Source organism: Phascolarctos cinereus, unplaced genomic scaffold, assembly GCF_003287225.1.
Source record: "Phascolarctos cinereus isolate Bilbo 61053 unplaced genomic scaffold, phaCin_HiC Scaffold_9;HRSCAF=440, whole genome shotgun sequence".
NCBI classification, from domain to species: domain Eukaryota; kingdom Metazoa; phylum Chordata; class Mammalia; order Diprotodontia; family Phascolarctidae; genus Phascolarctos; species Phascolarctos cinereus.
The window spans coordinates 20,371,221-20,384,998 of NW_027556402.1; the positions used below are offsets into that span (position 1 = coordinate 20,371,221).

The window sequence follows — 13,778 nt, forward strand, 5'->3', positions numbered from 1 at the left end:
TATACTTTTTATTCACATTATTACAAAAATTTGGTTCTTAGAAATTTCAGCTTACTGCCAGTGAACTTTGGTCTATGAGTTACAAAGACTAAGGTTTTGCATCCTTTTGAGGAGATTTCTATCAATGACTTAGTTATATTTTCGTTCCATTTCCCTGGGGTCCTTATTTTAAAATATAGCTCTAATAATAATACAATGACTCCCCAAATCTCACATGTAGGAATGGGTTTTTTTAATATAACAAACACCGATGCATATAAATAAGGGGCATGTAGCAATACGGCTTCATTTCTGATTAAAGAAAAGTGTTAGGAACAGACGTGAAGCTGTAGAAAAGGCATTTTTGTCTCATGTAACCATAGAAAACTGAGGAGGAAAAAATACTGAATCATTAAAACACAAAAACCCATTTGTATTTGGCTCCTTCCCCTCTTTATTGGAACATCTGAGAGGAATAAAGCACACGTACAACGTAGCACAAGGTGAAGAACTATAATAAATCTTTTTAGTCACAGAGATTTCGCTCCAGCAATTTAAACAAACACCTTCAAAACAACCGCAGCAGTCTGATAGACAGACACCCACCAAACACGGGGACTGAGGACTGAGAAATTTAAAGTGTTCGTTCATACCATCTCCTCTGAAATAATGCTTCTTGAAATAGATTCTGTTGTAAGAGGACACGGAAATGTGCAGGGTCATAATACAGATTCTTTGGAGTCGTAATGAAATTAATCTGTACGATCACAGAGACGCTGCAGAAGCCGGTCAATGAGCGTCGAGTCACTGGGCCATCTGGGCCTCCATGGCCTGCGCCGTCCACTCGGGTGCTGTCTGGCTTATCTTCTCCAAAAGGTTATTCACTTGGAAACAAAGTGACTGAATCTGTTTGTCCCACGTTGGCAAAGCCTCACGGGCTAAAAGAAAAGAGGAAAAACATAAAGACTCCATTCATGGGCAGTACTTCTACCTAGGAGGACAAGGCTGGGGACAAGACGACATGGGCCTCACTGCTCAGAAGAGTGCAGGAACCAGACTAGGGTGCAACTGGGAAACGTCTTAACCGAATGAAATACAAATACAAAGCAACACAGACAATGCTAAGTTGTGGTTTTCTAAGTGACTGTGCCCACAAGGATCCCTTTCTACCTGGCCCAAGGGCCTTCTGGACACTTTCCCCATCCACGTACACTGGCACCCGCTTTGTGATTGACAGTCTAGGGAGCTGCCCGGGGTCACCCAGCCAAGAGGGGTCGCAGGCAGGGCGTGCACCCAAGTCTGCCCAACTTCAGGCCAGCTCGCTCTCTCCACTACATGAAGCTGCCTCTGGGTCAAACAAACACTACAGGTCCAGGGTCAGACCTCCTCTATAACTTCTTCTAAAACAAAAACATCTCCTTGTAAAAGAGTGAGTTAATTATGAAACACTCATTAGGAAGAGTATAAAAATGTCCCACAGAAGCAAAAAAGCACCCAGATCATGCCCATTCTTAGACAATGACCATAATTATTAGACAGTGTCACTTACACGGGGCACAACATTACCAGGTGACAGTCCTGTTATGAATAAAGTGACTGCCCCTACTGGGGAAGGCCATTCTCTCGTCATACGTCCGCTTCAACCAACAGCTACTGAACTGCAGTTTAACAACAGTAACAAGAAAGTGATAAATTCTTACTTTCAAAATGAACTATTCCATCAATCTGATCGATAAATCCATTCATACGGCCTTCGGTAATCATCTGAGATGCTATCTTTTCTGCCTGAAAAACAGAAACGACACAATCGCCGGCTCTCAGAGCTGGCAGGGGCCACCTGGCTCTACCCCCGGACCAGGGGACGCGCAGCACCACCCAGTCTCTGCTTGCAGACTTCCGACAGGCAGAGCCTACACCCTCGGAGGCAGGATAGGGAAGTGCAGGGAAGTCAAATTCAATACTGAATTAAGGGTCACTTTTCTTTTCACAACCTTTTCAATAGGTGTAATTCAAGACTTTTAAATCTATAATCCAGAAGTCTGAAAAAAGAAAAACACAAACTTGAAATGGCGTTTATGGGAATTTTTTTTAAAGCACTAAGTGGTCTACAGTTTCTGTTCCTTATTTTCCTAAAGTGAAAAAGCATCTAAGAGAAGGGAGTCTATGCACATTAAATGGGTGTGGAAAACCGCACTCAGAACTCAACCACCAGAGTTTTACTAAACCTCCACCTTGTCTAAGTAGCAACAAGACAGCAGGGGACTCAGGGGAGATGACTGACCTCTCTGGGGTTCAGATGAGAAGGAAGGAAGGGAACAAGCATTTCTACAGCACCCACTGTTGTCTTTTGATCCTCACAACAACCCTGCAAGCAAAGTGCAGTTACCCCCAATTCACAGCTGAGGAAACTGAGGCAAACAGAGGTTAAGAGATTCTCCCCGGGCCGCACAGTCAGCGTCTGAGGCTCAGCGCTCTGTCCACCAAGCCTCCTCGCTGTCTCACAGACAGAAACGCCGAAGAAGAGGCTTCCTTCTGGAAAAAACTGAAATACCAGGGAGCCACCGTCACGTGATGCAGGAGAGAAACAGTTCTGTTTCTAGACAAAAAGGTGTCCTTCAACTCTCACCGAAAATTCTGGGAGACAGTCAGGATGTGCATGATTCACCAGGCTCCTCACAAGTTATGACTTCTTCTGATCACATCTGAGAACTGCCCAAACTGGACAAGAGAAAAGCCAAAGTCCAGCACTCTGCTCTGTTTTCACTGTCTTAGAGTCTCTCTGTGCATACACTCAATGTGCACACATGCACACATCTATATATCTAGATTCTAGATCTACACGTGTGTGTATCTCACACATCTGCTGTTTGTTATTACAAAAGTAAACATCAAAACCGCTCATGATTTGTTCTAATCCGATCTGGAATTAATCATATTAGCCTTATACTATTTGTGGCCTACTATCAAAAAGTATAGGGGGAGGATCAGGAAAAGGGACAGGCCTCAGAACTTTTGCTCATTAGTCAACTTTTCAATATTAAAAGTAAGTAGAAGCCAATATGGGTATATGGCCATACATCTATATACATGCAAAGGAAGAATGAAGTTTGGTGAGCAACTTGGTAAGCGGTCACTTACAGTACTTCCCATTCTCTCTATGGTTAGGGCTTAGAAAGTGTAACCATGAAACGTGACCTGCTAATTATTGCCAGCAGTAATTACTAGAGGAGGCGTTTGGGGTTTTTGTTGACAGTCTCAAGATCCTCCACACATGTTATTGCCAACTTATTGTCTCTTGAACACTGGCACACCGGAGATCCTCATTTTTTTTTTTTGCGGGGATTTTTTCTGCTTTTTGGTGAGGCAGTTGGGGTTAAGTGACTCGCCCAGGGTCACACAGCCAGTAAGTGTCAAGTGTCTGAGGCCAGATTTGAACTCAGGTCCTCCTGACTCCAAGGCAGGAGCTCTATCCACTGCGCCACCTAGCTGCCCACTGAAATCCTCATTTTTAAGACATTCTGAGGACAAAATTAAATTACCTAGCAAGGAGAGTTAATGCTACAAAATAAATCAACGGGGAAAGCTATTACAACATACTCAAGAGCAGGAACTCTTAACCCAGGATTTCAGGGGGTCTTGAGCTTGAATAAGAAAACATTCACATCTTTATCTGCATTAATCTAACTGAAATTCAGTATCTCCTTCACTTATATGTAGGCAACAAAACATTATTCTGAAAGGGGTCTATAAGCTTCACCTATAGGGAGCTAGGTAGCATGGTGGATAGAGCAATGGGCCCGCATGCAGCCTCAAACTTAAGCGCTGTGTGAATCTGCGTAAGTAGCCTAACCCCTGCCTCAGTTTTCTCAACTATAAAGTGGGTGTGATAATGCCACCTGGCTGTTGTGAGGAGCCAATGAGACACTATGTAGACAGTCCTTTCCTTGCAAACCTTCAAGTGTCGTATAAATGCGGTTTGTTTATTTTTTACCAGATTGGGCCATCACACAATGAAGGCTAGGAATCCTTGCTCTAGGGTATCATTTTACTCTGTGCAACTGCCAAATTACACACGCTTCCATTTTAGGCTACCCTTGTTACCAAATACAATTCTTTATGGAATCACTTCAGCCCTATGCCACAGCATGTAAGCCACCACTCTGTGTTTCCTCAAGCTCCCCCCGCCCCATCTCAGCTCTCGGGAGCTGTAAGGAGTCTTTACCTTCTTCCCTCCTCCCCCCAAACTGCACACGCCCCACTTCTAGAAGGCTCTCATAGAACAGATCTAACCAGGCCATTCCCTGGTTCAGAAATCTCTAGAGGCTTCCTGTGACCAAGCTCCAATCTAGTCCATCCCAGCATGAATTGATTCTATCTACCACACACATTCTACTGCGGGGCTATAACATTCAGACAGACAGAGACACTTGATCATCTGAGAAAGCGCATGGCTCCCAAAAGGCTTCCTGTAAGAGGACGGCATGCACCTAAAAGCTGAACAGAAGAAGCCAGGGGCAAGCACAGAAGGGCACCTTCCAGGCGGAAGGCACCAACACAAACATGGAATGGAGGCTAAGTCTAAGGAACAGAGAGCAGGCTAGCTGGGGCAGGAGGGACGGGATCATAATGTGACCAGGCCGAGGGCTCCTGAACAGGGGAGCGACACGCGCTATAGAAAAGTGGTTCCATCGGCTTGGGGGGGGGAGGATGTGTACTGGAAAGGGGAGAAAATGGAAGCTGGGAATCCAATCAGGAGGATGCTGCCACAGTCTAGGCGAGAGGGGATGAGGGCTTGAATTGAGGTGGTGGCTGTCGCAGTGGAAGGGAATGGATGCTTCTGATGTTGGGGAAGCAGAATTCACAAGCCTCGGCAACGGGCTGGACACGGGTGGTGGGGAGAGGGGTGAGCCGAGCATGCCTCCAAGGCTGAGAACCCAGGTGCCTCTAAGTGGGTGATGTGTGAAGGGATGGAAAGAAGAGGGGCTCTGTTTTGAACGTGCAGAGTTTTGAGTCCTACAGAACATTTTGCTTGTAATGTCCAAGATGAACAAACCTAAAAGAAGGCACAGGGCTGGATCAGCAAGAGAGTCTCGTGGAACACCCACGATTAGAAAGTGGGCCAGCAATCAGGACTCGGGTGCAGGGGACAAAGAAGCAGCAGTCAGGCAGGGAGGAGGAAAGCAAGGAGAGAGCAAAATGAAACCTCAGGCAGGACACAACATGCTGCAAAGGGGCCTCGAAGGATGAGAAAGGCCACCGGGTTTAGCAACGAATTGCACCCTGGGAACCACTGGGGAGGGCGGGGGTTCACCTAAGTAATGAGGTCTGAAGGCAAATGGAAACAGGCCAAAGAGAAGTCGAAACAACGAGCGGCTTTTTCCGAGGCTCAGGCTATGAAAGAGAGCACAGATAAAAGCAGCACGAGGAACGCTATAGTCAAGTAAAGATTACTCAAGGATGGAGGGAGGCCTGAGCGTGTTCACGAGTGGCCAAGGAGCCAGCAGACAGAGAGGCTGACAACTGGGGACAGACAACAGACAATCGAAAGGTCAAACCGCCAGAAGAGACAGAGCAGGACGGAATCAAAGACGTGAGTGACGGGGCCACCGTCTCCTCAGAGACTAGATCAAAGGCGGAAAGAAGGGAGATGATGTGACGGGTCTGTGAAGAGAAGGGGAAATTCACAAGAGTGGGAGGAACTGATCAGGAAAGAAGTCAAGCACTGATGTGCGGCAGAGAGGCCAAACGACGCGAGACAGCGCCAGTGGCCGCCCATCTTCCTCCAGTGCCACCCAGGAGCACGGGAAGAGGCAGCCTAGGCCAGAACACAGGCTCGGAGCATGGCGAGGAACCAGGACGCCAGCGCAAAGGGCCAAAGAACGGGAGAGCTCAAGGCTGCACACGGCGGCGAGGCGAGGAAAAGGTCCTGGGGGAGCACCGGAGGCACAAGTACAAACAGCACGCGGCAGAGGGAGGAGGCCTAGAGGACAGACGGAGGAACTTCAGGAGTTCTGTGTCAGTGCGCTGGGATGCCAGGGACGGCCAGATGTCTGTGAACATCACAAGACCACAAGACGTCAAGGAGGAGGGAGGAGGAGAAGGCTTAATCGTCCCCATTTCATTCCCCATTTATCCCCTGCAAGCCCCCAGGCTCGAGCTAAACTAACCTCCTCTTCTGTGGACAGGCCCCCCACCTTTCTGCCTTTGCTCATGTGGTCCCTCCACCTTCTCCCACCTACCCACAAGTCTCTGTTGTAGCTGCCCATCTTTCAAGGCCAAACCAAACGTCGCCTCTTCCAGGGAGAGTGCCCTGATTTTCCCTTTCTCTGAACTTCCTCAGTGCTGTGCTTGTGCCTCTTAAGATACCAAACCTATTCAGCCATTTGCCATAGTTATTCATACATATCTGCCCCCTGATTATGAGGTTCCTCAGGACACAGGCTGCTTTATTCATCTTTGTAAATTCCCCAGCATCTGGTAATTAGATGCTCAATGATCAACAAATTAATTCTAACATTCTAACTACTATTTGGTATCAAACGTAAGAAAATACCTTAGCTGCAGGGATCTCTAATAGAGCTCCAAGCTCTTCAAATGTAATATTATTATATAACTTGCTTGCAGACAACAAATTGTGTTCAATGACAGCTCTGTCCAAGATGCTGGAACCTTATATGAAGTTAAACAGACAATGATAAGTTCTCCACCAATTCTGCTCTGTATTCCAAAATTACATTCATTTCTTTGCATCTAATACTTATACCATTATCTGTATTATCCTTCCAAAGGTCACTTTGGGCTGAGTCAACACAAACTGGCTGTAGCAAAATATAAGTTCTGAATTCAATCAAGTGGAACTAGTTTTGAAAAAAAAAAAACAAAAACGCTAATTCACTGAATGAATTCAACTCCTGGGGTTTTACCCTGTTACTTTTAAAAGTGGGAAAAAATGATTGAACATTCTCCAAGGTAACAGTAAATGTAACTAAAAAGAGTATCTTTTTAAAAAATGACTGTTTACCTTTAAAAGTGGTAATGAAAAAAATAGCTCCAGCTTGAGCCAGAAATACTATTGTAGGCATTTGCTGATTAGTAAGGTTTTGACTATGCAGCCTACATTCCAAATAAATAAAACATTAGTAAAAATGCAAACAAATTTGGTTGATACATATATGTAGAACCAAACTTCCTGCACTATTTTTCCAGGCATCCAGTTACTTTAGTCCTGACTAATCCCAGCCACAGAATCTCAGAGTCTGGCAGGAGCTCAGAGACCAGATGGTCCAGCACATAACTGACATGGGAGTGCCCCCAAGACACCCCTGACAAGTGGTCATCAGGGCTTTGCTTAGAGACCTCTGGGCAAGGGGGGAGCCCATTTCTATTACACAGGGAATTACTGAGTAAAGAAAACTTTTCAATGTTTCTCTAGCTTCTAAGTGGGGAAAATTTAAGACTATTCAATCAACAATCCATAAAAATTGAAAAAAAATACACTTAAAATGGAGGTTTCATTGGCTGTTGTGTGTTTTAAAGGCATTGACTGGTCTACTGCCTCTGATCCTTGTTTTCCTGAAAAGCATATCTGCAAAAAGTCAAATAGAAGGGGTCTACGAAGACCAGAAGTGTAGCAAAAAACCCACTCAGAAGCCAACCACAGGCACTTTACTAAATCTCCACAGCACCAAGGTCGCCACAGGGTAACAGGAAACCTAGGAAAGATGACTCTCTTCTTCTTGGGTTTTAGAGCCCCCCAAGAAGAGGTTTAGATTACACAAAACAGGGGCAGCCACATGGTGCAGTGGACAGAGCACCGGCACTGGAGTCAGGAGGACTTAAGCTCAAATCCGGCCTCAGACACAGAACACTCACTACCTGTGTGACTCTGGGCAAGTCATTTAACCCCGACTGCCTCACAAAAAAAAAAATCAGAAAAAATATGCCAGGGAGTAACAAAAAGTTAGCCCACTGTCATGTGAGGGTAGCTAAAAAGTACCGTTTCAAATCTACAAAAAGAAAGATCTTATTTAACCCTCACGAAAAATTAAGTTAGAATACGGATTACTGTCTCCATTTTAAAGCTGACAAAACTGAGATAAAAGATGTGTAGTGACTCATCCAAAGTCATACTGCTGATCAGTGCCAGAGCTAAGACTAGATCACTGTTCTTTCCCCTTGATCACACTGTCTCTTAAAGCCCTTTAAAGGAGGCCAGGAAAAAGAGGATCATTATCAATAAGCACTAAAATAAAAGGGTACAAATGCTGTAATGCTGGAAAATAAGTGGGAACTGGGGCGATTTCATTCTGGCCTTGGCCCCTACCTCTATGTGGTGGTGCTCAAATGATAACGTTGTACCTCATTTTTCTCCATATAAAACAAGATTAATAAAATTTGTGCTCATACTGATACATGATTTTTGAGGATAATTACAATGTTATTAAGTACTTTGCTTTGAGGTATGGGAAAGTAGGCACTTCTCTTGCAAATGGCATCCAAAAATCTACTGGCCTGCAATAATGTTCCCTAATAGAATTAACTTTGCATCTAAGACATGCAATACTCTCAACAGTATGAGCTGTATGACATATAAATTAAAATTATGATTGAAGTGTCTATAATTAATATTACCTAACATCTATTAGCCTAGAAATATTAAAAAGCTCACAGGATCAGGACATTTATGAAGTTAGATTATCAGTATCACTACTATTCGTAAACTCTATCTATACCATCGGCTGTAGTTGCTTTTTGGTGAGGCATCAACATAGCAGCAAATTCTTGAAGCTGATTTCCTCTGATAATCCTATCTAGATACATCTTCTCTAGGATTCCATAGGCTGCGAGCTGCTGACACCTTTCATCCTTAAAAAGAGTAGCTAGCATTCGAGAGCGCTGTTGTCCTACAGAAACAAACAAGAACATCATCAACACATTTCTCTAGTAGAAAACTTAATATTCATGCCTTTAAGCAGTAATAAACTATGTGGAATTTGGTAAGACAGTTCTTAAAAATCAGACTACTGGCTTTATATTAAATGTCTAGCCCAAATATTTTAATGTAATTTCTTAAACAAACACAGACCAAGATCAAAAAATTTCAGAATTATTTCAAAAAGTCATGTTTAGGCTCACTAAAACTTATGCATATAAATTCCTTTCTTATTTTCCGGAACTAAAGTGATTACACCATATAGGTAAGTGTAAACAGCTTTCTAAAAGCATATGTTAACTGTATTATTTACCGTATGGGAGATATGAATGGAAGGCCTAGAATTGAGGCCTGCAACGAAAACATAAATGTTTCAAAGCAGCACAAGGATTACAATTTCACCACCCAAGTGAGGCAGACTCAGTTTTCTCAGGGCACGCCTTTTTTGTTACACTCATTTTTATGTCACTCCATTACCTTTTAAAATTCACAAAGCATTTGCACAGAGATGATCTTACTTAATCTCACAGTAACCTTGTGAAGAATATAGGCATCACCCCATTTTACAGATGAAGGAAGTGAGTCTCTGAGACAGTTAAGCGACTTGATCCTGCTAGTAAGTGGTAGATCTGGGGCCTTAAACTCAGCTTGTGATTCCTCACTGAGAGCTCTCTGCAGTATGGCCAGGCACCACGCTCAAGTACCAGGGAGGGGTGTGTGCAGGAGTTATTAACATAAGTGTATGCTCAGAAATAGATTAAAGAAAATAGCAATTACTCAGTACAGCATTATTCCCTTTTGTCTGTTACAACACTTAACGTCTATCTCCCCCAAATACCAAGCACCCACACATAGACAATTCTAATCTACCGAAGTCAAACAGAGTCACCCTTGGCTCCGTGGGACTCAATGGTACAGTGACAGCGCGGTTACCTGCTGACGCTAAGATGGTACAGTGCAGAGCATGTTTCAGGGCCTCTAGTCTCTCACTTTCATGGACTATCGTCTTATAGGAGAGCTCATTGTATCTTTGGGCAGCTTCGATGAACTTCCTTCTATAATCAAGAACACGAGCATAGCACACCTGCAGCAGTGAGAGTAGGTCTAAATTAGCAAAAATAAAAATTAAAAGTAAAAAGGTCAAAGGACCTCCTTCCATATCCATATGGTCAAATGGTCTGTGACCTTTGGGTGTTGTGGAGCCCTGAGCAGGAGTCTGGGGAAGTTAATTATCTCCCTCCTTAGAACGACGTCTTTTAATGCATAAAATGAAATACAAAGGACTCCAAAGGCAACCAACTCTGCTGAAATCCATTTAACAAAATATGACAAAAGCCACGCCCCCAGCTGCCAGATTAAGAACCCCTGCTCTAATCCAACCAATAATTAAACAGGAATCCTCTCTAAACCATATTCCACTGTCATCCATGCTTTGCTTGAAACAGTGCTGTGCACAGGACATTGCAGGAGGGAAGGAAGAAAGGAAGAAAGAAGAAAGGAAGGAAGGAAGAGACAGAAGAAGGGAGGGATGAAGGAGAGAGGGAAGGAAGAAGGGAGGGAAGGAAGGAAAAGGAGAGAGGGAAAAGCCCCTGCACTACAGCCCCGAGCTTCCTGGTGAGCTTCAGCGGCAGGTAACTGGGATTCCTTCTGCAGGCTTCCCTCCCTGCCTCCAAAACTTGAGAATTCCCCCACGACGCTTGTGGATTGGCTTGCCCTCTTGGGGTCCTGTGGTGGAGATCATCTGCAGACCCTTTTATACCAAAAACTTCCCCCACTACATTCTCTGATTTCTGCATGCTGTTCTCATGTACTCATAATCACACTTTACATATCTCTTCACCCTTTCACTTTGTAGCTGGAGCCCTGACAAGACTGAAAAAAGTGTCAACAATTACAATGTATACATCAGTAAAAAAAACCCTCAAAAAACCCCAGCATGGATCTTTGGCTTTCTTACTGTGACCTGAGGCCTGCTGATTCCTGGCTAACTTTTCCAAAGGGGTGGATTTAGCAAATTCAGAACATGTCCATTCAATAAAAGATACTGAAATTTAAAAGAGCTGAAATGGGATTTTCTGTTGGGGAAATTTTCTCTATGCTTTGGTGCCATGGTTAACGAAGAAATTTTTTAAAAATAAAATTTAAAAGCTGTCTAACAAATAGATGGGGTGAGCTTTACAAAAAACAACTGACAACTGCTGGCTTTGAGTCATAATTGCCTTTTTCTTCCAGGTCCTCTCTAATCTGCAGCTTCCACTCTGCCCACGGAGGTACACAGAATCTTTCCTTCTACTCTGGAAGCTGATTCCACTCAAGAATCATTCAAACGTTTACATTATGAGCTGTTCACGGAGAAAAAGGGAGACCGTGAGCGCCCGAGGGCCCACCTTGTAGTGGATCTGCAGCTGCTCATTGGCGGACTCGTTCTGCAGCAAGGAAGCTCGGTTGATGTAGGCCTCGGCCTGCACAGGGTCGTCGTCCTCCAGGTAGAGCCTGGCGATTTTCAGATAGGTCTCCAGTTTATAATCCACATTGTACTGCCTGCAAGTAAGGAATAAAGACCACAGAACATCAACGTTAAAGAACAACGTCCTTTCTCCAAACGGAGTGCTAGCTTCCTGAAGAAGGCATCCTGACAGGCCCACGAGTTACCTGGTGCTTTACAAATTTATATGATATTTCTACATCATGAGAAATAAAGCATTACCGAGCTTGGTAAAAGTAGATCATCTGGACCTCTGTCTTACATCACAGGCCTCGCTTACAGTTTAATGTTCTTCCTTCTTTGTTTTATTTGTTACATCTTAGCTCCTTTACTTAAATACTCAAAAACTTGCCAGCCTCCTGCAGCAGATATTCACTTTAATGACTACTACTTTAATTTAGCACAGATGAAAAAAAAACCATCTGGTTTCCCAAACAAGGAGGACTAACTCTGCTGCTATTAAGAAAAAAATCACAGCTAAATCAATGGCCAATATGCAATTCCCAAATTACTTAGGTCAAGTGAGAGTTTAAACTAGCTGTGCTATAAGAAAAAGCAAGAAGAGGGCAGCTAGGTGGTGCGGTGGATAGAGCACCGGCCCTGGAGTCAGGAGAACCTGAGTTCAAATCCCGTCTCAGACACTTGACACTGGCTGTGTGACCATGGGCAAGTCACTTAACACCAAGGTAAAATAAAATAAATGCATAAAATAAAGTACATAGGATCACAAAGGAAATCAATTATGTTTGGGGGGGAAAAGATGTAACTTTAAAAAATAACAAAAATCTAAAGGAGATACCGTCAGGAGAAACAAAGGCAAAACAGTTGGGAAGCCTTGCCTTTCACAACCACTGAAGGAATAAATAATGTGCTTTTAAGGACAAGATTAAAAGTCACGTATGAACAAAGGCTTATCATATATCAAAAAGACCTCTTTCAATTAGCTGCTTTTCAGCAGTGTCACCACTGAGCTGTTTTATAACCTAAATGCTAATGGTAAGGAAGTCTACACTGGTGTCCTTCTCAGCATCACAAAATTACATTTATGTGGACAGAGCCTATGGTCAAGTGGCAAAAGATGAGAGAGGACTACTGTGAAATCTGACACAGCTGAACCTGCCAGATGAAACAGAAAGTGAATTTGATCATGTATCGGAATATTAATATCTTTCATCCTCCTTCCAGCAATTCAGTGTGGCAGAAAGAAAGGCTCCATACATGTCCAAATATTTCTAGGAGCACTTTCTGTGGAAGTAAGAAACTAGAAAGGAAGTGGAGGTTTACTGACTGGGGAAATAACTAAATGAATTATCACCCATTAATGTAATGGTCAAAAAAAGTGACTACACTGTAAGAAAAGAAGACTAAGAGGGATTCAGAGAAGTCTGGAAAGGTCTACATGCACTGGATGCTACATGAGACAGGCATAACTAAGGACACTCTACAAAATAACTACAATAATGCAAAGGAAAAGAGTATAAAAAAAAAACCAACCAGAATCCAGCTCAATGCACTGCCTAACTGACTCATGAAGAGACAGGTGTGTGCTGTCCAATACCATCACTACATCTGCTTTGCTTAATGATCCTTCTTTGTTAGCGCAGAGGTCTCTATAGGGGAAGAGGTGCTGGAAAATGACAATGATATAAAATATGCTTTCGAGCCAAAGTACTTCATGTATTAAAGACTTAGAAATTAGGTAAAAAATTAAAATTGGAAGTGATAAAATCAGCTGGAACATAATGGTTGTGTCTGACTTTGATCTTTTACCATGAGAAAAGCAAAGTAAACTCTCAAGTACCCAGCTATCCCCTATCCAGAAGGCCTGGTCAGGGTACTACAGAGAGTGCCTTTGGGGCTGACTGTGACTGTTCTACCTTGACTACTGCAGCTTCCTCGTCATGTAGTAATCCATATTCATTGTGAAGGTAAGGCTAGCTGGTCTGGTCTTGGCATGCACAGAAATATGGCCTTCACTGTTTCAATATTCAAAGGAAAAGTAATAAAAGGGGATCTAGTAACCCTATAAATCTTTGTGAGGAAGTAGGATGCAGCTGTCCTGGAAGCCAGGAAGACCTGAGTTCAATTTTCACTTATGACACATTTGGGCTGTGGGACTCTGGGCAAATCAACGAACCTCTCACTGCCCCCAGACAAACTGTCCAAAACTATCAATTGCAGAGAAGGTGTTGCCATACACTTATTGAGGAAGTTTTCTTACCAGTAAAAAAAATAAATAAATAAATCACCAATCAAGTAACAGATTTTTTAAAATGAGTCAAAATAATAGGAAAAAAACTAGATTCAAATAGTTGTTCAATAATCACAATGTAAGGAAAAACAACTAAGAGAACTTAGGAAGAACTCTAATCAATGCAATAA

The 13,778-nt window shown here is 43.2% G+C and overlaps 1 protein-coding gene across 4 annotated transcripts in view; it reads right to left on the reverse strand.

Annotated features, from left to right (window-relative positions):
• Positions 1–409: 409 nt before the first annotated feature.
• COPS4 (COP9 signalosome subunit 4) overlaps positions 410–13,778 on the reverse strand; it is a 31,168-nt gene continuing 17,799 nt past the window's right edge. Inside the window, exons 5-11 of one of the 4 annotated variants that reach the window (XM_020988425.2) lie at positions 11,299–11,452; positions 9,845–9,995; positions 8,712–8,882; positions 6,533–6,648; positions 2,261–2,344; positions 1,680–1,764; positions 410–917 (exon numbers count right to left, since the gene is read on the reverse strand). In XM_020988425.2, the coding sequence (XP_020844084.1) occupies positions 784–917; positions 1,680–1,764; positions 2,261–2,344; positions 6,533–6,648; positions 8,712–8,882; positions 9,845–9,995; positions 11,299–11,452 (895 nt within the window). In that variant the 3' untranslated portion in view covers positions 410–783. The other 3 variants (XM_020988427.2, XM_020988429.2, XM_078148104.1) reach the window with 3 other exon arrangements.